The sequence below is a fragment of the Monodon monoceros genome, unplaced genomic scaffold, assembly GCF_005190385.1.
Source record: "Monodon monoceros isolate NGI ecotype Baffin Bay Population unplaced genomic scaffold, NGI_Narwhal_1 Super_Scaffold_2, whole genome shotgun sequence".
NCBI classification, from domain to species: Eukaryota; Metazoa; Chordata; class Mammalia; order Artiodactyla; family Monodontidae; genus Monodon; species Monodon monoceros.
The window spans coordinates 91,186,806-91,213,651 of NW_021703776.1; the positions used below are offsets into that span (position 1 = coordinate 91,186,806).

The 26,846-nt window shown below is 46.4% G+C and overlaps 1 protein-coding gene across 3 annotated transcripts in view; it reads left to right on the forward strand.

Annotated features, from left to right (window-relative positions):
• TBXAS1 (thromboxane A synthase 1) overlaps positions 1 to 26,846 on the forward strand; it is a 150,140-nt gene that overhangs the window by 82,405 nt on the left and 40,889 nt on the right. For 2 of the 3 annotated variants that reach the window (XM_029234109.1, XM_029234110.1), the window contains exons 6-9: positions 8,453 to 8,541; positions 10,300 to 10,448; positions 12,199 to 12,329; positions 16,368 to 16,682. In XM_029234109.1, the coding sequence (XP_029089942.1) occupies positions 8,453 to 8,541; positions 10,300 to 10,448; positions 12,199 to 12,329; positions 16,368 to 16,682 (684 nt within the window). Of the gene's footprint in view, positions 1 to 7,606; positions 7,687 to 7,735; positions 7,773 to 8,452; positions 8,542 to 10,299; positions 10,449 to 12,198; positions 12,330 to 16,367; positions 16,683 to 26,846 lie in introns of all 3 variants that reach the window. The other variant, XM_029234111.1, reaches the window with a different exon arrangement.

Genomic DNA, 26,846 nt, shown 5'->3' on the forward strand with positions numbered 1-26,846 from the left:
TGTACGAGTCTTAAAGACGGAGACAGATGTGGTTATTATTCCCTCTAGTCCTTTCCTGCCTTGGAGAAGACATATTGCTCGGGAATGACTACAATTTTTAAAAATTTAAGTTGATCTGGCCAGCTTATGAGTAAATGCCTAGCCATGACCATTTCGGAGCAAAAGTCTTTGCAGAATTACAGTCATCATCACAGTTTAGTTTGGCCTTTAAATTTTCACCGTAAACGCTTCAGACAATCACGCACGAGGGCTTCTGTCACAGAACATGGTCTTCCTGCAATGTTGGAGCAAGCAGCTTTCTCTGGGCTGCATCTGCTTCCAGAAGCCTATTTTTAATATTTGCTTTTATTTCTTAATCCTTCCAGACAATAAAAATGAAAGTCATTATAACCAAGTATGGCTGTGGTAATAAATACTTCAGAGTCCAAAAATACATTGTCCCTGCCTGACCAGTTGCCCAGTTTCCAGAACGTCTAGGTATTTATCTAGCAGCAAGAGACCATTATCCTGCAGCACAGTTGTATTCCACTGACACCTAGTCTCCTAATTAAAACTGGTATAATGATGGACTGTTTAAATTCTGGTTAAACATGTTCCTTTTCCATTTGCATTCAAAAGAAAACATACTCTTCATCGTGGGCACCCCATCCTGGGTTATAATTTGGTTTTCCTTTGCCAGCATCATAATGTCACTCTGACTTGCCGCTGGTTAAATCTAAAAGAGCATCTAAATGTGCCTCCCAGCTTGCCTGTTGCTTGGCAACACCAGTGGCCACCACCTCATCAGGGTGAGTTCTCATTGGTTACAACTCTTGACAGGAGCCACTGACTTATTAGAAATGACACTTGATTATTCACCTAGACGGCTAGAGCTGATACTTACCAGCGGGAGATTTTGCATAAAATAAGTCATGGATATTTTTAATATCTGGGTGGCAGAAGGAGGCTACAAGTTTCGTTAACTGGTATTAATTTTACATTTATTAGTCACCAGTTTAGAGCACTCTAACATATTACTTTTCTATTTTCTAATCCAACAATATGTTTAAATACCATCTCCCATCTCCATTAGCTGACCCTTATTTATTCAGAAAATCCCCCTCTGATGAGTTCCTAAACAGCATTATAAACAGGTCTAAGAATGCCAAACAGAATGAAACATTAAATTCATAAAATTCAACCAATATTTATCAGCTCCTGTCTTTAAGGGGTTTATAATGTAGAAGGTGCAGAAACGCCTACATTATTACCAGGACAGTGACAGAGCGCACATCTTCTCTTGAGCATCAGAAACCACTTTAGGGGGCAGGGCGGGGAGCAGCATTGGAACTGAGCCCTGAAGATCTTGCTGAGTTTTGACGGAGGGAGAAGGTGCGTTGCAGGTGGAATGAGCGGCAGGAACAAAGGCATCTAGACAGAAAGTACAGGGTGTGTTCAGGGACTAGAGGAGTACAAATTGGCTGGAACACGGCGTACGTGGAAGGGATTAGTGAGGAGAAACTGGAAGAAGAGGTAGAGGCATGGAGTCGGCTGTTCTGTGTCAGGGGAAGGCTTGGTACAAACTTCACTGTAGAGTGAGGAGCTATTAGATCCTTGAAAGCGGGGGGGGGAGTAAGGAAGAGGGCTTCCACTTCAGCTGTTTAGCCTCCAAGATGCCAGACGTCCCCTGGACCCTGGGGCGGAGCAGGGAAACCGCAAGTGGTCCCTCTGGAGTCTCTGCTCTGCCGTGGCCCCCAGGCGGGTGGCTCCCAGGGGTCGTGTTTGATCTCAGAGTGGTAGCCTCTGCTCGGGCTCTTCTCTGAATCCCTCTACGTGTATGGACAGGTGTGGCACCCAGCCAACACACCATCCATGTGGGGGGGTGGGCATCTCAGTTTAGAAGTCTGAGTTGACACAGGAGAGACCCTCTCCCTGCTCAGGAAACGTGTCTCCCCCCAGCACTCAGGCTGACTCCATTCCGCAAACTTCCAGGAGCTCCAGAGGCTTAACTGTGCGTGTTTGTTTGCTTTTCAAGTTCATGGCATCAGAGCTGCATTGAGCAAAATTATAACCTAGAAGTTAATTAACTGAGGAGCAAAAGGAATGTGGATGCTGATTTTGGAGAAAAAAGCAACAAGCCAGGAGTCAGTGGATCTGGAGTCTCACTTTTATTAAATTATGTAAGCATAAATATAATCAGATTCTGCCTTTTAGATCTTTCTGTAATTCTGAAGTCAGTGCGTCAAACAGATGTCAAAAGGCCTTCTTAGGGATGGCGTTGCTGGAGGCTTTACTGCCCCCAGCTAGGAAGCTGCCTGCTCTTTCCATGGTCCCCAAGCAACTGTCTCAGCTGCCACTTAGTGACCTCGGAATCCTAGCGTGTCCATGGAAAGGGACTCTGCAGCTCATTGCAAATAGCCCCTCAGTTGGGAGTGAGTGAGGACTCAAGTTCAGAGAGATTCAAACGACTCGTCCAAAGTAAGAGGTAGAACCAGCATGGGTCTCAGGTCTTTCACTCAGGGCCAGCTCCCAGCAAACTGCATTGCATTCATGCTGCAATGGAAAGAGCACCTCACTCTATTAACGTTTCTTACATACCTTCTACGTCAAGGCCCTCAAGGAATATTCAGTCATCCTGTTCTACAGAATCAACTGAATGTGTTGCACTGTGTGCTCATTTCTAACAGAGCAAATACCAAACCTTCAATAATACATAACATACAAGTTGCCAGAAGAGGGTGTCACTGAAAGTGTATTAGTTATCTCTTGCTGTGTAACGGATTACCCCCAAACTTAGCTTAAAACAACAACCCTTTATTAGCTCATTGCTTGTGTGGGTCAGGAATCTGTGCATGGCTTAGCTCGGTGCCTCTGCATCAAGGTCAAGCAGTCAAGCTGTTGGCCTGGGCAGTGATCTCATCTGAAAGCTTAACTGGGAGGAGATCTGTTTCTAAGCTTACTCACGTGGTTATTGGCAGGATTCAGTTCTTAGCGGGCTTTGGAGGGTAGGATAAGAAGCTTGTTCTATGTTCTAAGAAGCTTGTTCTATGTCCTAAGAGCAGGCAGCTTCCTAGTTGGGGGCAGTAAAGGCTCCAACAATGCGATCCCTAAGTCAGTGGGAATCTCCAAAGAATTTTAACAAAACATTGCTCAGATGACAAGTATTTTCAGAAGACCAATCTTGGGACTGAGTACAGGATGGATTAAAAGTGAAAAGACAGGAGGTACTTTCAAAAATTGTTTTCTTAGTACATCTATGTGCCAGGCACTATACAAGGTACCCAGACTATAAAGATGCTTAAGATATGGTCCTTGTTCTCAAGAATCTCATAGATGATCTCATAGATGATACCTCATAGATGATAGCTATGTTCCAGGTTACAAGCAGCAAAGCCTGAATTAGAGTGGTCCCTAGGGAGAAAAAGATGAAGGGACAGATGTAAGAGAGGAAGTGATGTTAACATGGTGAGGCAAGACAGGTGGATCCAATAGGACACTGTCCGCGTGGAAGAAGAGAAGAGAGAATGATGCCGGGCATCCCAACCAGTCTGGGAGCATGGGACTCTTCCAGAGGACAGCCGCCAGGCTCGGAACACTCACTGCCTTCCAAAACTTGCACACATTTTGTTTCTAATCTTGGACACAACTCTTCAACAGAGGTATTATTATTCCCATTTTGCAGATGAATAAATAGACTTATTGAGGTTAAGCTATTTGCCCATCACACAACTAGAAAGTGCCAAGGAGAGGAAACCTAATTATTGGCTTTGAGTGTTTTCTCTCCCCAGGCCAAGTGTATTTAACAACTTCAGAGTCTTAGCCTCGAGAAGACCTCTCTACCTCCTGGAATTAACTCTCTTGTCCTCTGTCTACACCTTGATTGACACTTCCTCAGACTCAGTCAGTAAAGATTCCTTTTTTTTTTTTTAAACTAAGCAATTATACAGTAAACTCCAGGTGAGCAAGGAGTTCCTTCCTCGGGGAATTTCCTTCCCAGGCTGAGGATGGTGCTTTTCCCTTGATGGTTACTGCTAGTTACCAAAAATCTGACCATCCGTACACTCAGCATCATCTATAAAAAAGACAGCCAGGGGGCTTCCCTGGTGGCGCAGTGGTTGAGAGTCTGCCTGCCAATGCAGGGGACACGGGTTCGAGCCCTGGTCTGGGAAGATCCCACGTGCCGCGGAGCAACTAGGCCTGTGAGCCACAACTACTGAGCCCGCGAGCCACAACTACTGAGCCTGCACGTCTGGAGCCTGTGCTCCACAACAAGAGAGGCCGTGACAGTAAGAGGCCCGCGCATCGCGATTAAGAGAGGCCCCCGCTCGCAGCAACTAGAGAAAGCCCTCACACAGAAACAAAGACCCAACACAACCAAAAATAAATAAATTTAAAAAAAAAAAAAAAAAAGATAACCAATGTGAGAGGTGAGAGATGCAAAATGGGAAACTTTATCCCCAGGCTTGGCTGCTGGACTATAATCCTTCCCCCAAATCATTCTTTTTAATCATTAATTTAAAAATTAATAACATTAATATTTTTCCTGATTATGAATATAACATATGTGCATTATGAAAAAAATGTGGAAAAAACAAAAATAGAACTCACTCATTATCCTACAAAGAAGATGAAACAGAACAACCAAATGCGAGTCTTTTGTTAAGATCTGTGTGATGATAGCATTGTGCATTCATCTGTGCATGTGTGTTTGCACAAGCCACCTATGCCTGCTTGTCTGCAAATCTAGGGGAATAACTGTGGGGTTTGTGGATTGTATAAAGATGATTGCAAGCCCATCAAAGAGAGCTTTTGTTTGTATGCAACTCGTGTAAGAGTAAATATTCCATAACTGCTTGGGTATAATGCAAGGAAGAAAACCTGAAGTGATGGTATTGTCCAACATACAGATCATGCTCCAGTGTCTTACAATATTTTCTCTGCATTGCTTTTTAAAACATTTTTCATATTACATGCCCCATCTCATATCACATTAACCTACATAAAAACGTCATTATCCATTCAGTTCAACAGACAGCAGGCAGAGTGTGGTAGAAATTATAATCACGCCAGCCGACAACAAAGCATCCTAACCAAAAGCACACAGAAGAACTGATGGTGGGCAGCTGGTCCAGCCTCCACTTTGCACTGTCCAGGCATACGATCGGATTCAATATGGAGAGACCCCTCTTTATACACAGGGCATGCTTCTGAAGAGTTGCGTGTAAATCAAATTTTATGTTGCATCCCAGTTTTGTTGCATGAAAGAAGCTTCAAGCTTGATATCTAAAGAGACTTCCTTTCAAACAGTATTCTTCGTTTTACCATGTTACTATCCCTCTGAAATAAATCTAAAAGACATTTTGGTATATGAGATCGCATTAAGGTATAGTTCACTTGTACCGCTAATTTTATTAAAATAATGGAAGGAATGTAGTCAGTGAGCTAGTCATAGAAATGGGACTTAGAGAGTACTAACTTCTCCAGCATTAAGTTAGTCAGAGCTTTACTGAGAGTAAAAGCCTAGAGGCTACTAGAAGTGACCCGTTTGCCCACACTTTTGTACTGATGGATTACTAAATTGATGGCTTGTGAGAATTTAGAAAAGAATGCAGCAGTCATAAGCGTCCAACTCAGAATTACCAAGATAGTAATTCAGGAGAGTCATCCTCATTTTTTCCTCTTTTCTTTTTTTTGAGTGGACTTCAGGATAGGTAGATGAGGTAGATTATACTTCTGTTCTGGCAAATTACTTGGCAAGTCCTCCGCCACTGACATTGATAAGATGCTGCCTGGGGGATATTTACTTAGGTTCATGCACAGCTGACCAAAGAGCTAGAAACAGTGATACTGACCAATTCCGTGGCTGCCTAAAGTCTAGTGGAGGGCCACAGCTCTGTGTCCGATCCTGTGTACATAGCGACAAACTAAAGGCTTAGAAGGCACACTGACCAAATTTCAAATGGAACAAAGAAGGAATAGCCAAGGACACAGGAGATGACATTTGAATGTGTGAGCACACCCTTGGTCCACCCACACTGAGTACAATCACCCCAGTGCTCTAAGCCCTTATGGCTTGATGAGCAGAAAGTTCTTTTTCCCCAGATTTCCTCTCCAGATACTCCCTCTAAAGAGTCCCGGCAACAAAATACAAGGGGAGGGTCTCAGACGCTCTGCCGTCCCTCCACTGGGTGTGTAGGTGTGTTCTGCTTTGCACGTCTGCTCCTTGACCAGCTGCCCATAGGTGCCACCCAGGCTACTGTCCCCGCCCCGGGCCATGGAGCCCTGAACTCAGACTAGCTCACTCAGTCTCACTCAACAGGGGCGCCCTTCTGCTTCTCAGGACCAACTCCCACAGCCAGCAGTGGGGTCCCTGGGGACACAGTACTTTCCTTACATCCCAGAGCACATGGGGCTGGCTTGGAGGGGGCCATAGGAAGGAGGGGTCCAACGAGACCGTGGGATCCTCCAGCCTCGGGCAGCAGCAGCCCAGGCTGGCCCCCCTGCTGGGCCTCTCCAATCACCTGACTGTCTCAGGGCAGGTAAGAGATGGCTCTGCTCAGAACAGATGGTGGGACAAGTTTCTACAGCAATACGTGTTAGGTCAGTGTAAAGCCTTTCCAACGAATGGACCCTCGAGGGTCAAAAAAACAACTGCACGTGATGATGACTCGTGGAAAAATACCTTGTGGTTTTCGTTGACCTGAATGTCAGTATTTGTCTGTGTTATGTGTCTTCCCAAAAAGTCAACATGTACCCCTGGCTTTGCGACTGACTTGCAGGGAAGGGATCCATTTACGATTTACGGGATTGCACCTGAAATGCTGTTTCCATTTTTACTATATACCAAGTGCTGTTCTAAGTGCTGGGGATACAAAAATGAACAAACAGACAAAAGTCTCTCCTGATCTCAGGAAATGATATTTTGGTATCAAAAAAGTAAACTCTAAACATAAGTAACATTTCAAAGTATGTTTTCCATATGAAATGCTCAGAACAATGTATCACAGCATGTTGCTTTAGCTACAATGTTTGCCCATAATGTACACCGGTTAAAAGGATTCTGCAGCCATAAAGAGAAACGAAATTGAGTTATTTGTAGTGAGGTGGATGGACCTAGAGTCTGTCAGATAGAGTGGAGTAAGTCAGAAAGAGTAAAACAGATACCATATGCTAACATGTATATATGGAATCTAAAAAAAAACAAAAAGCTGGTTCTGATGAACCTAGGGGCAGGATAGGAATAAAGATGCAGACGTAGAGAATGGACTTGAGGACACGGGGAGGGGGAAGGGTAAGCTGGGACGAAGTGAGAGAGTGGCATAGACTTATATATACACTACCAAAATAGATAGCTAGTGGGAAGCAGCCTCATAGCACAGGGAGATCAGCTCCGTGCTTTGTGACCACCTAGAGGGGTGGGATAGGGAGGGTGGGAGGGAGATGTAAGAGGGAGGGGATATGGGGATATATGTATACGTATAGCTGACTCACTTTGTTATACAGCAGAAACTAACACAACATAGTAAAGCATTTATACCTCAATAAAGATGTTTAAAATAAATAAATAGATGTTAAAAAAAAAAAAGATTCCCCTTGTCATTTCCGACTTGGCTTTTCAAACATACAGGAGAGAATAAAAGGTCACGTGCGTGCCCATCAGGCTCCACAAAGAATTCCACCCACTCAAGCCGGACTTTTGGGGTCAATGTAGTGGGTAGCCAAAATGAGACCTAAATTTGTTGAAGGTGGATCACAGCTACATGAACGTTCATAATACCATTCTTTCTTTCTGTGTGAATGTTAGGTGTTTTCCATAATAAAGACATTTTAGTATTAAAAAAAGAAATTCAGTAGTTGTCCTGCATGGGCACTGAAGGCTTTTAAAGTCTAGGGTTCCCTATATTTGAAGGTTTAAACAGCTTAAGCAGAAGTGAATAACCATCCATCCACATGCTGTACAAATGACTTTTGTACTGAACAAGAAGTTGAAATGGATGACCTTAGGTTCCTTTCAATACTGAGATTCTATATTCTAGTGGAGGATCTAAAGTATAATTGGAACCAAGCAAACAGGGATTTGGGCTAATTCCAGAGTTGGTACATATGGATTGTGGTCTATTTACTCTCTAATGCTAACCAAATGTCACGAAACTGAGTACTGAGTCTCATTTCTAAGCATTTAATGATCATTTTCATAATTATTTCACAGTATTTACTCTAAATCCTTCCTTCTTTTTTGCTTTCAAAAAAAAAAAAACCAGATTGCTTAAACTAAAATAGACGTTTACAGCAATCGTATTTTATAATATTTGTGAATTTTAGATCTTCCTCTTGAACCTTAGGTGCATGAAAGCTACATTCGAAATGATGACCATTTTTCCAGGAAGCACCACATATAACCTCTTCATCTGCCGCTAATTTAGGTGTGCTCCCTGCATGGTGTCCTAATTACACCTTTGTTATCTGCTATCAGATGATGCCTCTGATCAGCCAAGCCTGCAACCTGCTCCTGGCCCATTTAAAGCGCTACGCAGAATCCCGGGACGCTTTCGACATCCAGAGGTAAGGGCGCTGCATGGCTACATTACAGATGAGAAATCACACGTTTGAATTGCTGCTTCTTGTAACTGTACGTAATTGCCAGACAATTACCTTGGGACCAGCAAACTATGGAAATGCTAGAAGCTCCTAAAAGTATGGGTGGACTGAGAAGAAGAAATGAAACCCACAGAAAATGTGAAGCAAAAGCCGACGAAGCCCAGGGGGTTGTGGCTTGTGGAGGGAACCCTGAGTGGGCAGTGTTTTGTGGGTGGACTTGCCCTCCGACCTCTATAGACCCAGGAGTGGGCAAGATATGTCTGGGCAGAAAGGACAGCGTCCTGGGAGGCGGGGGGTTGTGGGGGAGGAGTCCATGCATTTTTAATTCAAGAAAAACGGTGGCAGCCCTCAGGCTAGAAGCCAGGACTTAGTGGTGGGCCCTCAGTTTAAACGACTGACTGTCTGGCTTTTTGCCTAATTGTCCTGTGCTAAATTATGGTTTATACCAGATGAAGAGTCACACAGCAGATTAGCCAGAAGCCAACTCGCTCTTATTATCATTGTTAATAAAATAATAACATAATCATCACCAGCATTTACATTCTACCGTATTGTTTACAAAACTCTCTCCTCTACATTCTCTCTGGTCATGAGATGGTGAGTTGGGTAAAGATAAGATGGGCCCAGCAGCCATAAAAACAAAGTAAACAACTCTTAAAACCTTTACATCGTCAACAGTTAGGATCAGATGAAATCACATTCAGTAGTCGAATTATTGTTTTTGCTGTCACAGGGAAATGTGTCATCAATTATAGAAATGTTTTCAGTAAAAACAGTCAAAATAAAAGACGTCACCCGGAGGAAATGTCGTGTAGTCCTTAATGATAAGTGATTGGTTACAGAATTTATGAAGAAAAGGAACTAAGCATGTGCCTACCTCAAGCCAGAAAAATAGACCTTTTCATTATAAAAGGATACGAACACCCAGTTGTGAGCCTTTTTAGAAGCAACCTGACTACCCCTATGACATAGCAAAAAGGAATTATTCTAGCTTAAAATGGCCATTTGGGGGGCAGGTTTCCTAGAACCTAAGAGGTTAATTTTTCTGAAGTTACTGCCAGACACTTTTCCTTGTGTTTGTTTCTAAAGTGCAATGTGTGTTTCCTATAATAATATACATACGTTCATGAAGCTGGTACCAAAGTTTGTCTTGTATTTATTTGAGCCTAAAAGGGCCCTGGTTTTTTGTTTGTTGCTCTTATGAAAACTGTAAAATCACTAGGAAGAAGAGGGAGACAGAGCTAATAAAACTAGAAAACCAGGTTGTTAGTTTCATCAATCACGATTTGCTGTACATCCATCAATCGTTAGACGCTGGCCTTGGATGGGCTCTGCAAGGCCTCTGTAAAGCACACAGGCTTCGGGTCAAGTGTTTTCCCTCCTTCCTGGGGAGGAAAATATAAAGTGTACTTCTTGGTTTTGACTGAGTCCGGTTTGCAGCTACCGGAAGGAAGGCTGAAAGTTGAATACCTGAGGCTCTCCTCCCCTCCCCCATCTTTGTCTAGATCGGCTGTTATGTGTTTATGCTTCCCCCTCAAATTCTGCTCTCATGCCCCCAGGATCTAATCCTGGGGGCTCCTCTCCCACCACTTCGCTTCGGATCTGCCAGAAGCTCCCCTTTCAAACAGGTAGACGATGGAGTCGTGCCCCTCCAGGAGAGCGTATGATGGGGAGGCCCGTGGCTGAGTCCTTTCCAAACGCAAACTGTTCTCTCTCCCGTAGGTGCTACTGCTGCTACACCACAGATGTGGTTGCCAGCGTCGCCTTTGGCGCCCAGGTGAACTCCCAGAAGGCTCCCGGGCACCCCTTTGTGAAGCACTGCCGGCGCTTCTTCGCAACCTCCATCCCCAGACCGATCCTGGTTTTAATCTGTAAGTACAGCTCCTGTGGAGGGGGGGTAAATTGGGCAAGTTGGGCAGACCCCGTGACACCCCGGTGGCCCCAGGCGGCTTCGGGGCTCAGCCCCTGCCACCTGGAAAGGGTACTCAGGGTGTCTCTGAGAGTCACCCTGCGGAGTCTGCCCTGCAGAGCCCCTGTTTTCCTGGAGCCGCCCAGGCTCCTCTGCACCAGTCTGGAGCCACTTATTACCAACACAGGTAGCCCTGGCCTGGCTCATCGCTGCCTTAGCGAGCATGGCCGCCGTGCACCGGGCTGAGTGCTTCGCCTGCATCGCCTCTGTTAGTGCTGGTTTTCACCCCATCAGGAAGGCATTCTCTTCCCCACTTTACAGATGAGAAAACTGAGGCTTAGAAAGGCACAGCCAAGACTGGAACCCAAACCTTTCATTTTCTAGGGCATGTTTCTCACCCCCAGCAAATTCCTCCTTAGAACGCTTCTCTGCTTGAAGCCAACGCATAGTGAATTAGAAATCATATGTGATGGGCGACTAGCAGATTACCGAATGCTGTGGAGACCATTCCATTTATTTTATTTCTGTTTTAGAAGTGAGTTTTTACCCTCTGGCCAATTCCGGTATCTTCTTGCTTTTTATGGAAGCAATGGAGTGTTGTTATTATGGTTATTGATTATTGCCATAATTCCTAACCATTCTGCTGGGCTGGTAAATTCTATTCATTCCTTGGTTAGTTTCATTCCCATTTCTGAGTCAATTTCTGTGGAAGCCCCAGTCACCTCCATCTGCTCTGCACTGACATTGTAGGAGTTGTCGCTCTGGGGGTCAAAGCAGCCTCCTCCTTCGCCCCTCACCCTCTGCACTCCAGGGAAATGCCCTTGCCATCAACCATGGAGCGCCCTGCAGGGCAGGTGGGTCCGCTGTTCCATGGCTGCTGCCACTCCAAGCCCTCCCTCCCTGCTGTGTCATTTTGGTTCAGGCTCCCACTGTTGAAAAGGGGCAGAGCATCCTGAGACCGGCGTGGATCCATTAGGGTCCTCTCCCCCGGCTCCCACATATGCCTGTGCACAGTAGGCCCACCGTGAATGCTGAGGAGCTGAACTGAGCTGAGCTCCCCAGAGACGGGCTTGGCCCACGGCCCAGGCTACCGTCCAGGAGGGGACAAGTGTCCCTGACCCAGGGAGCCTCGTCATGGAGGCTTGTCATGCCCAGGGCATGGTGGCAAGGGCACAGGCTGCACATGGCACGGTAAGGGACGTGCCCACAGGGGACGAGGCCAGCATCCCTGTCAGCAGCCACAGTGGCAGCTCTTAGAAACAATTCAGGTGGCAGCTCTGGGGAAAATGATCCAAAGGAAAATAAAAAATGCAAATGACCAGAAAGTTAAGTAAGTAGATCGGCTTCTACCACTTGCTAAGACTTGAAACATGGCCTACAATCTGTTCTTTCCTGATGAAATACAAAGACCTTGGACCCTCATCTCTAGGACCTGGGAAATTAACCTATAAGCATGAGACTTGAGGGGTAGATGGAAGTGGGGATTCAACTGTACAGACGTTTATCAAGTGCTTACTATGTGCAAGGAAGGGTAAGGGGTCCCGAGGTAGAATAAGACAGAACCCTGCTCTGAGCAGCGGCAGTTCAGAGGGGAAGACAGGCCTTCAAAAGACCGATTCAAGGCCAGGGCTCGCTTCCTGGCAACAGGCATCTAATAGCCCTTGTTTATTCTCACCCGCTTTTCAATGCCACTTTTGTTTTTCTCTTTCAAGTATCATTTCCATCCATAATGGTCCCACTGGCCCGGATTTTGCCCAATAAGAACCGAGATGAACTGAATGGCTTTTTTAACAAACTCATTAGGAATGTGACTGCCTTGCGGGACCAGCAAGCAGCAGACGAGGTAACGTATTTTAATAGGACACAGCATCGAAATGGAGTAGAAGCTAAGCTGGCATCGCTGTCTGTTTTCTCTCCCTCCAGTCCCAACCCCACACACCCACGCCATGCTGTCCTTCGGTGGCCTGCCCCTTACAGCTTGCCGGGGCAGCCGAGGCGGGGCAGTGAGGAGGGGTAAATAAGGAGAGAAAGGTGAAAGCAAGCAGGAAGGGCGGTGGGGAGAAGCCCAGAGCAATCTGTCCACACTCTGACCCAGGCGAGTAGAATTCAAGCTGTCCTCCCCCAAGCCCACGGGCCTCCCTATTTCAAGCATCACTCCCAGCCCAGGTTACGGGCAGCCTCAGAGAGTTTTCTAGGTAACTTTGCCCACGTGTTTTTCATCGGTGTATTCTTTATATTGAAAAACAGCAAGATGGAGCTTTACAGCACAAAGAGCATCATCATTAGAGGGGAGTTCAGGCAGCTGTCACCAACCCCACGTTCCCTTTCTGCGTGGAGGGCATTGCTGCAAAATGCGCGGTTGAGGGCTTCGCGTGCTTCACTGAGACCTAGAAATTTCTTTCCTCCTTGGAGACTTGCCCTATGCTTGGCTCACAGTAGGAATCGAGTAAATATTTGTTGACTGAACTTGGCTGAGAATAGAAATAGGAGTTTTCAGTGTTAAGGAAAATAATTTCAATATTGCATATGCTCATGCATGTATAATGCTATTCTTTATGGCCCTTACTGCAGTCAAGGAAACCACTTAAAAGGAAAAAACAAGGCTGAAGTGTCTCTTCCTGAGCTGACTTGTGTCAGATGTAGCTGTAGCGTGTTTTCTCAAAGACTGGGTGGCTCAGGGGGGGATCACCAGGCGGGGGACGGAGGTCCAGTGCTGCAGCATTGGCCGAGCGTGAGATCAGGGGTCAGTTAGTGGCCGGGTGCACGGAGCAGCCTCAGGCACAGCCTCGGCCTGCCCGGCTTCACTTTCTGGATCCTGTGCAGCAAAGGTGTCCTAGACCAGAAGGTGACGGAAGCTCACAGGTGCAGACAAGCTCACAGCCCTTTGGCCCAAACCACTGAGAACTCAACCTGCCGCCCTTAGAGGTGTGGGAAGAATCAGCTCCCTGGTGTCCCTGGCCCAGCTCTGCCATCTAAAAGTACAGGCTGTTCTCATCCAGGTTCATGCCTCTCCAGGGTGAGGATGGAGCCTGGGGAAGGAGTGGCGAGGGAAGTCCCATTTTCAAACCTTAGTATCGCGGTGAAGGTCCTCCTTCACGCATGTGGGGTTTGTCACACACCCCGCCCCCAGCCTGAAACACACTGGTTGTAGAATCAGGCTGAAAATTCTAACCCTGTTGCACCAAATAGCTTACTAAGAGGTGAGGGGTTATTAAAGGTCCAATTACTGGGATTGCCTCAAGCTTTTCCTTTTATAAACTCGAGAGCTATTTGTTTCAAACAATGAGCTGATCTGAGAAAAACCTCCCAACCACAAATCCAGGACTGCCCGTGTCAAGACAGAGCTATATGGTTACTAAGAAAACTTGCTTTAAACCCATCTAAACTCTGTAGACATTCCATCAAGCAGATGTGTGTTTGCGCAGTGGAAAATGCAGCACAGATGTTAAAAGGTAAATATTTTCCTAAGCTCTGGCCGATGGGTGGATTAGACACCTACATCTATCAGGGTGCATATTTCTCGTGGATATAACCATAAACCAGCACTGTTGCAGTCCTAAATGGGCAGTGTTCAAATAGCCTCCGTGATGCAGTGCAAACAAAAGAAACCCATCTACACTAATGCTCCTCTCCAGCGCACAGGCCCCAGAGAGCAGCCCTTTCCTCTGGCCTCTGGAGCTGGAGGTTAAGACAGATTTCTGTAAGGCTCCATAGCCCTGAAGCAGCCTGGCTGAGCCGGGATGAGAGGAAAGGTTGCCAGCTGCAGCTCTGCCATGGGGAAAACCCAACAGTGTGGATGTGCCTGTGCCCTCCCTCCCATCAGTGCCCCCACATGACTCCAGCAAAGCCACAAGCAAGCCTCAGGGACCACAGCTGTACCGCACCCGAGGAGTTTCAAACGTGCCGGCCAAGAGAGAGCCCGGGGATGCTCTGCGGTCCCCAGCTAGCATCCAGGAGCCGACAGAGCAGAGGATGCTCACCTCCCACGCGTGCCATCGTGCCCTGCCCCGGGACCAGGGGTAGAGTCTCGGTTGTTGACCAGGCAACAGGAAGGCAGCTGGCGGAAAGCCAACCCTTGTGGATGCCATTTGGGAAGCAGAACGAGTAGGGCTAGGGTGGAAAGAGGGTGGAAAGGGCCATTCTCTCAGCCATTCCCACCCGAGCAGACTGGCAGGACACTGAGGCCTTGCCTCCTAAGTCTCAAGGTTCTTGCCACCCACAGGCTTAGCTGGGAGCCCTGCTGGAATCTCAGCAGACACCTCCCAAAGTCACAAAGCTGGGAAGCAGTAGAGCTGCAAACGTCTCATGTCTCCAAGGTTCCTGCTCCGAGTAGCACGCAGTTGCGAGCAGATCCAACACAGCCTTCCTCAAAATGCACATAGGGCGTTGCATGTTTATCTGTGGAGTTATTTATTGCATAGCTAACATGTGCTCGGCACAGTACAGGCATGGTGTGCGAGTGGGGTGGGGCAGGATCCTGCCCTGGAGACGCAAGAGACCCCACGTGACATAACAACCACCTTAACAGATGCTAACATGTGTGACATAGATTATTAATGCAATAGGAATTCAGAAGCCAACCGGTTGAGACAATGATACAACAAGTAAAGTTCTCTGAAATTATCATTTTTTTCTGTGGGTGGTTCTAATGTTCTCCCTTATGCTGTTGAGTCCCATAAACTTCAGAAAAGAGTAACATATTGGTTGTCACTCATCACATCAAAGAGCTGTTCAAAGATGGGATGTGCCAGGTACACGCTTTGTCAACCCTAAAGCCATATGTAAACACTTCCATTGCTACCATTAGGGGTAGTAAAGATATAAAGAACAGGCAGATTGCTGATAAGGAAGGTAGGGGAAAGTGGTAAGAAACCTCTAACCACTTAAATGGGGTAGGAGATTACTGAGGATAAAAAGGACCCACATGGGGAGGCTAGGCTAAGGGATGCAAAATACAGACTGGAGACTTTGAAGCCAGGCTTTACCAAAGCTAGTTCCCTCCCCCGCCCCCAGGTCCTGTTAACTCCCTGCTGTGAGAAACACATGGCGCAGAAGTAAGCCCTGGACGGTGGGGAAGTGAACAGTGGAGCACATGCTTTGATTTAAATCCATATGATGCTTCAGTTGCTTTCTTGCTGGAAAGACCAACCAGCCAACAATACAAACGCGGATAAAGTAAAAACAATAAAAGCCCCCCTGGTTTTCCCAGCTCCTCAGCTTGCTGTGAACTGCGGGGTATGGATGTTGCTAAACATTTTCTATGCATGGACAAACATAATTAAAGATATTGTCCATGTTCTGTTCCTACAGCAATGAGATTCTCCTATGCATACCGTTCTGCAACTTGCTCTTCTTACTTACCGAAGTGGCTTAACGTCTTCTTGACTCAGCCCAGAGAGAGCAGCCTCAGCCTCTGTAATGGCAGCGTCACTGTCCGCTGCTGGCTGCGCTAGTCTCTGAACCAGTGCTGCAGTGAGGGATGGGCAGGGGGGTTCCAGGTTCTCTCCATCTCAGACCACCCTGCAATGAAAATCCTCGCTCCTCTCGAGCTCTTTAAAAGCTGCATGTGGACTTCCCTGGCAGTCCAGTGGTTAAGATTCCGTGCTTCCACTGCAGGGGGTGTGGGTTCGGTCCCTGGTTGGGGAACTAAGATCCCACATGTTGCGCAGCCAAAAAAAAAAGTGGAAATATAGTGTCCTACACATGAAGCCTATATAATGTTATAAACCAATGTTACCTCAATAAAAATAATAAATTTTAAAGACATTTTTAATAAATAAATAACTAAAAGCTGCGTGTGCACATCTTCTTTTGTGCTCCAAGAAGCCTCTCTTATGTGACTCTAAGGCCAAAATATGCTCTTTCTTCTTTTGTTCCTTAGAGGCGGAGAGATTTCCTCCAAATGGTCCTGGATGCCCGACACTCCACCACCTCCGTGGGCGTGGAGAACTTTGACATGGTCAGGCAAGTCTTCTCTGCCACTGAATGCACAGTGAACCCTTCCCAGCAACACCAGCCCAGACTCCTGTCCAAGCCTTTGACTGTGGATGAGGTGGTGGGCCAGGCCTTCATCTTCCTCATCGCTGGCTACGAGATCATCACCAACACTCTCTCTTTCGCCACCTACCTCCTGGCCACCAACCCTGACTGCCAAAAGAAGCTTCTGAGAGAGGTGGACCATTTCAGCGAGAAACACGTGAGTGCAGTTGTCCATGCGATTGTATGTTCATAGAAGTGAAACTTATTTTTGATAACCGTCTTGCTAAAATCACATTCTAAGTTTATAAGGGTGCCATGGCCCATCTTCTCCATCTCTCTGGGTTAACAAGTAAAACGGAGTGCTCAGAACAACAGGGAAAAAGAAAAAAAAGAAAAGAAAAATTGTCCCATGCCTTCATGGTCTGGGGTGGTCCATGAAACCAAGCCCGGCTCAGAGAAGCTGCAGAGTCCCGGGCAGTCAGGGTCAACGATCAGGGATGGGGAAGGAGGCCTGGTTTCCCAATGCTCTGTCTGTGGGGTCTTCATGCTCAGGGAGGTGGATGTGAGCCAGGAAATGGAGCCAAGTGGAAGGCAGAAGCAGGCCTAAGGATGGGCCAAGTCAAAGCCGGAATGGAGATGGGGGGAGTGCTGAGGAATAGGTCTGTGAATGGAGTGATGTGAAACGGGGCCAAGTCCAGGTTCTAGATATTCCTTCTAGATGGGACTGCTCTTTGCTGGACTGGAAGCAAACTTCCAAAGGTGCTGAGCTCGGCTACTGTTTTTTCTGGGTGCTTATGTGTGTACTGCTTTGGCTTATGAGTTGTTAAAGAAAGTCATTTAAAAACTCTGCGCTTTCAAAGGAAGACCACCATAATAGAAATCTTTCTAGTACATTCTGATGTAATGACTATTACATTCACAATGTTGGGAGGAGGCCTGTTCCGTTATTGGAACCGTCAGAATTTTTTTTTCATATATTGAGCTGAAAACTACTTCCCAGGAAATTCCACTTCTTTATCCCACTGGGGAAAGTAGATGCAAGGTGAGGCTTTCTTTTGAAAACTGCACTACCTGTGTTACTAATTGCCTCAACTTCTGGCTCACCACGAGCTTATGGTCCACGTAAAGTTCTGTGACGTTATGACATCCGCCAAGCCCGGTGTCCCCAGTCCACTGCTTGGACCATTGATTTTCTGAACATAGGTGCAAGAGTTTAGATTTATCCTTATTATTGCTCAAGTCAGCCAAAATAATTTCGAATCTTGATTCTACCATCTGTCATATTAGCAATTCCTCCAGCTCTGTGTCATCTGAGACTTGCTAAGCATGTCTCCTATTTCATCCAAGTCATTGATTAAAATGTTGAGCAGGACAGGTCTTCCCTGCAGGTTGACATTGATCTATTAATCAATATTCTTTGGACATGGAGTCTCAACAAGCCATGAATCCATTAACCCTACTACCTACTTCCACCACCCATCTCACCTCATTTCATAGGTAGTTGTGGGATTTTTTCAGTTGAGGAGGTCAAGGAGGAAGGATCAAAGATGACTGGGGTACATTACTGCAAGAGAGATAAGGGGAGCTGAAGGTATATTAGGATGCAGTTAGGGCAGGAAACAAAACCCCAACCCCAAATGATTTAAATACACACATAAAAGGAGGGAGGTACCTATTAATACAGATCACTAAGCAGCTTAGGGGTAGATGTGGCTTCAAGCAAATCTTTATCGAGGCTCAAAGATAGGCTCAGGTCCCAGGTTCTCCCCACTTCTTGGTTATGCTTCCTTCAAACTGGTCCCATTGTCAGTTGTGCCCTCGTCTTGAAGCCCCAAGCAGCCTGCTAAGAACACCTGGGACTACAGGTTTCCTTGCTCATAACCAATGGAGAAGAGAGCCTGGGACCCCAAATTCTCAGCAAGAGTCATCAGGTTCACTCTGGTCAGAATGCTTAAGTCACTGCCCATTCTTGAACGGACTATTGTGGCCAGGGGAAGGGGGGCGCGCATGGGCCTCAGTCAATCAATCCCACCCCCAGAGTCAATTGTACCCAAGTCAGATGTCTGCAGAACTTGGGAGAGCGACCCCCCAGAGGAAGCTCAACAGCTATCCCAGGAAGGCGGTCAAGGCAGGAGAGGGAATTTAGCCCCCTGGTCTCAAATAAACCAGAAGCAGGTCAAACTAAAGACTTTGAAAGCATCTAGAGAGTGGTCAGCCATGTAGTGGACACGGTGGTGGCCTGGAGAGGGGACAACAGCTCTGAGAGGTAGAAGCCATGATTCTCACCTTCAGGGACTTTAATTGCCAAATAAAACAATAAGTTATGTCTATTTCAACAATCCCACCTTCCAAATGAAATTCTCCAGGGCAACAGAAGGTAGCACTTAATCAGGCCTAGAGTGTGCAGTGTCATTCACAGAGCTCGGGGCTCCGGGAGTCTGTCCCCCCAGCTACACTGGTTACGTTCACCTGCACAGGGAGTGCTTCCATAGGCCTTCATTCAGAGGCCCTCACGCACACAACCCCTTACCTCTGACATGGCCTAGACTGACCTTGACCTCAAGGAGGGTGATACGATCTCACTAAACCCTGGCCTCCTTCAAATCCCCCCAGTGTAGGATGGGGGCTTCTTTCCCCAGAGAACGACCTCCCGTGGGACTGTGCAGAATGCACATGGGCAAATAAACAGATTTCAGGAGGTAAAGCTTTTCAAACTTTAGTGTACATAAAATCATCTGGGAAGATTGCTAAGACGCAGAGTCCAGGGCCCTTCCTGCAGAGATTCTCTTTCCATAAGTCTGGGCCAGGGCCCAGGAACCTGTATTTTAAATACACATCCCAGGTGATTCTGACGCAGGTGGTCCCTGGTTCCACCTTGAGAATACAGCCTTGGACTCTCAGGGTCCAAAGCCCTGCCCCAGCCATGAAAGCCCCGGGTCATCTTCTCTCTCTAGGTAACAGGTGGGACTGTCTGAGAAATGGGAATATATAGAGCTGGTCTTTTTAAAAAATAAATTTGGTAGTCACGATAGTGTTAAAAGTTGTACAGCCTTGCACGTGGTACACACGCAATAAATAATTTCAGGTTCTCTTTTTTCTTTTCTTTTTCTGTAATCAGAGTCCTGTTAATATGGGCCATCTGTCAGAACATGGAAATGCAGTTTAGATGTTCACACATTAGATATTTTCCTGAAAATATTCCTGAAAATTTGCATGTAAAGTATGACTTGTGATAATTTTCCTGCTGGTTTCCATTCAACAAATATTTTCTGAGTGCCAGTTAATACCAGAGTCAGGCTCCAGACCCTACATCCAAGGACGTTCTGACCTAGTTCTTCCATGATATCCCTGTAGAGCCCCGCACATCTCATTAGATGGTCTTGTATTTGTCAATGAGGTCACTGGATTTGAGCTCTAGAGTTTCTCTTCCCTGAGCCATACTCTTTTTTTAGCAATGCCCTAAGAGAATCCAACAAAAGCTATGCTTTCTCCCCAAGAAAAAGTATGTATATGTGTACTGTATCAGGATTCTTTCTGCTGACAGTAATAGAAAACTCAACCGAGGCTGGCTCAGAGAGTTTATTGACCCACGTAACTGAAAACTCCAGAGTAAGGCTGCCTTCAGGTATGGCTTGACGCAGGGGCTCAAACTCCGTCACTGAGACCCAGGTTGCTGTCTCTGCCCCTGTCTCAGCTCCAGTCATGCTGGGCACACTCTGTTCTTAGACAGGATCTCCCCTAGTGGTCTCGAGACAGCTGTGTAACCAGTATGTTGAACAGCCTGAACTAAGTGAACATGGAATCCTGAACATGGAATCCTTTTGTGTTTTTTCCAATTATTTCTTTTAAATATGCTCTGACAAATCTCATCCCCTTTCCTTGATGATACTTCGGACAGATCGCAGAGGTTTCTGTTCCCTTTGGCCTTAAATAGCTCAGCAGTCTGGTCCAGGTTAAAACTTCAGTCTCAGATCCAGTTCATTGCCCATCCATCCCCTTAACTCAGGCTGACCTATGGCCTGAGGAAGCTGTCTGGGGGAGGGGGTGTGGTTTGTTCTTCACCCACCTTCCCCTCCTTCCCTGGTGTCTCCTGTACCCCCATCTCCTCCCAGGGGTGGGGCTTCTAACAGATCCCTAAATCCTGCCTGAAGGGGGCTTCTCTCAGCCCCTCCCCTGTGGTATGAAGGTATGTGGCCTCTGGTATGAAGCGGACGGATGCAGGCATTATTCAGAGGGCTGACTCCTGCGACCACCCCATATCCCCACAGTTCCCTGATGGGGGAGGGGCTCCTGCCTCACAGCTTCTGGGTGCTGGGGTCTCCTGGTGGCAGCCAACCCTCTTAAGCAGGGTACTGGCAAGGTGGCTGGAGCTGACCAATGATGCCTTGCAGTATCTGAGTGGCACACAGGAGTCACACATCTTGGCCACACCCACAGGGGCTACGCCCTCTGCTGTCCCCTCTCTGTGCCCTGACATCTCTCTCCAGTTACTTTTCCTTTGCTCAAGTAGGTAGAGAGGGCAAACGGACAATCGTGCTGCAGTAGCAGGCGGCCGCCGTGCTCAGGTGGCTGCCTCGTCTCTCTAGGAACGGTTCTTTTGGAGCCCCCCTCCGACCTCCTTGACTCAGGACAGGAGAACTCTTCTCCAGGCTGAAGACCCCTTGCTCTGATACATTTTCCTTAAGTCCCTCTCATCTTTTCATGGGCTGAAGATAGGGGCAGTGGAGAGCTGGTTCAGGTCCAGCATGAAGGAAGAGTCTCTGTCCTGGGGGTTCTCAGTGAAAGTCTCGCAGCATCTCACTGATAGACACTGGGTCATGCGCCTGCCTCTCAGGCTGAGGGGAATATGATGCTCTGACTGGCTTAGACCTGGGTCACTCCCCATCCCTGGAGTTGGTGCCCAGAAGGGGCCTCGCCAGAGCCACCCAGAACTCAAATGGAGGAGGAGTGGGGCCCTAAACCCCTGTTACTAGAAGTGGGGTGAGTGGCTTCTGGGTGGGCAGAAAACAGTGTGTCCACCCATGTACATGGAATCCATGGTCTCCAGATTAGAAGCTCCACTTTCAAATTCTGTGCTGTGCAATCACACTCATCTTTCCCCTGAACTTGTAAAAACAAGCTTTCCAAAGTTGAAGGTATAAATCCAACAGTGACTAGTACTGCCTGCTCTTTTGCACTTCTAAATGATGTGTACTTCTTGTAAATCATGTGGCCACTTCACACCAAGTGTCTGGCGATGTCCACAGAGCCAGCCAATGCTTTTTTATTGGTTAGAGTGATGCCCGGGTTGGCAGTTGGCCTTATAGCATCCTTTACCAGTGAAGACGGGAAATTGTCGGTGGTGAGGCCACTAATTCAGGGGCTCTCCTTGAACAGAAGTAAACTTCTGGCACATATAGGGACACTCCAAGGCCATCCTTCACTATTGGAGATTATCTTGATACATGCTTTACAACCCACGCATTCAGTGTGGTAATACCCCATCTCTCACCACCCTTCTTGATTCAAGTGGCCTTGATTGCTTTTCTCCTTTCAGGGCAGAGATCTCTGTTCCAGTATAAAATACAGCTATAATACAGTCTATAATGCATGCCTCAGGGCTGCTTCTTTCTAGAACATGTATGTTTTCTCCCAAATCATCTGGCTTTGGAATTGTGTCTGGCCTCCCCTCCTTTCACAAAACTTTCTTTCTCAAGTCACCAATCTCATGGGGAACTCTCTTTTTTCCCCACGTGTTTCCTTAGTCATCTTAAAGGGGAGGTACCTTCAATAGTGGAGGAGTGGGGAAAGATTTGTACAATTTGGACCACTTGTAAAATTGAGAAAACACACAAATTATTTAATAAGACCTCTGTAGTATGGATGCTTCATTGTGTTGTCCAATATCTAATTTTGAAAAGGATGAGAAGGAAAAAAAAAAAAAAAAACTTCTTTCCATATAAATTGTTTTTGCTGTAGCTTTAGCACTTTATGTTGAAATTATTGACTTTTGATCTGGCTAAACCATTCTCTTTCCTTCTCTTTGGTGCCGGACTGTGGCAGCCAAAATTTATGACCCATCTTCCTTCTGCTTAATTTGTTGTTATAAATCTGCTGTGCAGAACCCAGTTGTAAATTTATCACAAATTGGACTAGATTGATATACAGACTCTCTTCAGGATAATTTGAACACAGTTATGCCTTAGAAGGAAGGCCAGATTCTTAAAACTTCTCTTGAAGAGCTGCTTTGTAACCACTATAAATACCTAATTAAAATACAACTTTTTCTCTTAAGGATAAAAGAACATTCTATGCTGGGTATTTCAGCTGATTAGCTCATGCTGCTAACGTGAGCAAGGGTGAGGATTTGTTCCTTGAAGTAGCCAGAGGATCTCAAAGGAAAAAAGCATATTCTGTGGCTACACACACACACGCACACACACCACACACGCACGTGCACTCACACACGCACGCACACACACACACCACACGCACACTCACACACACACACACACACACACAGAGTCATTTTGCCCCATCCAGCTGTTTCATAAATACACGTCCTTTTTCACAGGGGTAGGGTTGGGTGGAAAAACTGTGAATATCTTAACACAAATTCATCCTCACTATGGAAAAAAAAAGTCTCCCAGTTTGGATTTCACCCAGGGTCAATCTTCAGGGTCATTTTCACAGGGGGTAGGCCAATCTTAAATATAATTTTAAGATTCAAGTGAAAAACTAGAAATGGGTTTTTCCCCATTGAGAAGGTTTCCTGCCCTATGCCCAGGTCTGCTGGGGCCCTGCTGTCTGACAGTTTAGGAGAGGTCCACTCAGCTGCTCCCCTGATTCAATATTCCAGCCACACGGGGCTTAGTGGTTCTTCTGGAAGCTTCCCTTTCCTACAGATCCCATAATAGTACAACAGAACACAAAGAAACGAGGTACAAAGCAAGAGATAGGAACAAAGAACAACTTAGAGCTCTAAAGTCAAACTGTGAAACAAAGACGAGAACCGGGACGCCGGCACGGTGAGGTTAGTGTCAACAGACGGCAGTACCAGCCTCAGAGTGGACCGCCTCAAAATATAATGTACACATGAATCCCCTGGGGATCTTGCTAAACTGCAGGCTCTGGGGTGGGGCCTGAGACTCTGCATTCCCAACGAGTTCCCAGGTGACGCTGATGCTGCCAGTCCATGGCCCACCCTCTGAGCAGCCAGGTTCCAAACCCTAAAGACTGCACCTCCCTCCGTTGTGAGGTACGTAACAAGTATTTCTTTCTTTCTTTTTGCGGTACGCGGGCCTCTCACTGTTGCGGCCTCTCCCGTTGCGGAGCACAGGCTCCGGACGCGCAGGCTCAGCGGCCATGGCTCACGGGCCCAGCCGCTCCGCGGCACGTGGGATCTTTCCGGACCGGGGCACGAACCCGCGTCCCCTGCATCGGCAGGCGGACTCTCAACCACTGCGCCACCAGGGAAGCCCAAGTATTTATTTCTAATGATAGCTAAAGTACTGACGTTCTGCCAACGATTTACCTTTTGTTAATAAAGTAAAACAGTTTCAAAATTATTCCAACAATAATGGTTTCACTCTCACTTGACTGAGAGAGAGAGAAAGTGATGCAGGAATTAATTCTGGATGTGTCTTCAGAAGTGTACTGCCTATAACCCTAAAATCATCTTGCTTCCTTAAATACAGTTGTCCCTTGAACAACACGGGGGTTAGGGGTGCCAACCTGCTGCACAGTCAAAAATCTGCGTATAACTTTTGACTCCCTGAAAACTTAACTACTTAGCCTAAGTAATAGTAGTAATAGTAACTTAGCCTAACTAATAGTAATAGTGGCCTAAGTAAAACTCAGCCTACTATTGACTGGAAGTCAATTAACATATATTTTGTGTGTTATGTTATACACTGTATTCTTACAATAAAGTAAGCTAGAGAAAAGAAAGTGTTAAGAAAATCATAAGGAAGAGAAAATACGTTTACAATACTGTCCTGTATTTATTAATACCATAAGCTTACTTCGTGTTTACAAGACGAATCGTCTGTCAGTACCTGCGTCAGTATTGTCTTATATGATACAAAACACTGTAGATGTTAGAGGTGCTACTAACACTAGACATCAAAACGGAAAAGATAATGTTAAAAAGAAATTCGTATTTATTTACAGGTATAATGATTCATGCATTGGTAAAGAAGAAGCAGCAGTATGCTTGCTTTATGGTAGCCTAGCCTATATACTAATCATTATAAAATCTCGTATGGTACACAGTATTATAGTCACATCCATAATACAGTATTGGAAACATAGTTACATTTTTAAAAAAACCACTGACCCATGATGACAGGCTGATACAGTTTCTCCAATTATGAGAGAAGCACACAGTATGTAATATAATTATTTGAAAGCAAAGTTATAGAACAGTAAGAAAACTAACATTATAAAATTTTATATTAAATATCACCTTTATACCTATGTAAGGATAGACTGGTATCTACATATATTTCATGCATGCGTGACATACCTTTTTCTTAATTTTTTTGGTATTTCTAGGCTACGTGGTTTGTAAGTTTTTCAAATTGTCGCAAATCGCCAACAATTTTTCCAAAATATTTACTGGAAAAAAACTGCTTATAAGTGGACCCGTGTAGTTCAAACCCGTGTAGTTCAAACCCGTGTTGTTCAAGGGACAACTGTAATGTCCTCCGGAGTCGGGGCTGGGGAGGGGGGGGGGGAGCTTTTGAGTTGATTTAAAGTTGTTTTCAAGGCAGATGAAAGGGGCAACCAAAGCCTTCTCTCCAGATTCACATGTAGACTGGGGATCTGTCACATTCAACAGGCACCCACCTGGCTGGACCTTTCAGAAAGGGAGCTCCATCTAGACCATATGCACCCCTAACAAGCCCTTGGTGTATACAACAGCTTTGGGTGTCAATTGAGAGGCCATGTCAAAGCACCACGGTCAAAGAGAACTTCCTTGATGCTCTCTCCCCGGGGCCCAGAGCAAAACCTGTACTGCAGAAGCAGGGGCTGCAGTGGGGGAACCCTGGAATGTGTCCAACTTGCTCACTTCCTGTCCTTCTTTCTGGAAGTGTCTGACCCAGAGAAGCAGACTCTCTCACCCTTCCCTGGCATCCCAACAAATAATACCAGAGCAGAGAAGTCTTGACAGCCTACAAGAGTGGCCTCTCTGGTGTGTACCTGGACCTCCATCTTGGAAGTTAAGATTTGTGGCTACTGCTTCCAAAGCACCAATTCTGGGAAGGAAGAAGGAAGACAGGATGGGAGGCATCTCTGTGCCCCATCATTAGACAACGCAAGAGTCTCCAAAACAAGGTGAACAGCTAACCTGGACCGGGGACAGAGGCCCCGGTTTTAAAGTTCTCAGATACACACACCACCCAGGGCTCAAACTCTTCCACATCGGCTGGAGACATTCAAAGCCCATGGCCACAGTGACCCCCGGGGAAACTGACCGGCCTTGACTTTGAACTGCCCCCAGGGGCTTCAGCGATGGCAGCCACATCCCCCGGGCTTGTGCCGTCCAGAACTCAAGAGATCCGGGAGGCTCCCTGGCCTCTTGCTGTCTTTCCTCTCCCTCCTCATCCACCCCATTTCTCTGTTTTCTCTCTTTTCTTCGATGTTCGCAGCACCATTTAGGCTTCTTGCTCTCTCTCTTTCCCGGATTCTTATTCTGGCTCTAGGATCCAGAAAGACACAGAAGCTTCCCCACTCCGCCCCATGACCCACTGCCAACTTGGGAGCCCCTGGCCATCCCAGAAGCCTGTAACTGCACGGTGATGTCCCACTATGGGTGCACTATGGGTGGTCAAGTGGGAGGCTGCTTGGAAGTAGGAGGGACTTGCAAGTGTGCCTTTTGGGCCACCCGGCTTAACCAAGTATGGCACTTCAGCACTGTGAAGTGCTGTGAATTTTTAGCAATGAATGCTCCAACTCCCGCCCTCCCTTGAGTCCCTGCAGAGCAGTTCCGTCTCCGTCTCCGCAGAGGAGAGGTGAACCGCGAAGAGATGTTCCCCCTGGGAATGGGGCACACAATCAGCATATATTTGGCATCTTTCATGTGGCGACTCAGAGTATTTTATATTCAATATCTGGGCCTCTAGAGGGGCCAGGCTTTGCAAAGCAAATAAGCTGGTGGCGTTGGTTCACATCAATCCAGAAAAGCGAGAATTGAAAACAAACTTGGGAAAGTGAACTCCACAGGTGAAGCTTGGTGTTCTGTGGGTCCACTTGGCATTGAGCTAGATTCTCAACTGAATGGCTCATTTATTTAACTACTGCTCACATTATGGGCTCTTAAGACATCAAAAGTATGCGTTTTATTCCCAACAATTGGCTTTTGGAATAAACAAATGAACACATACTTTTTTAAAAAACT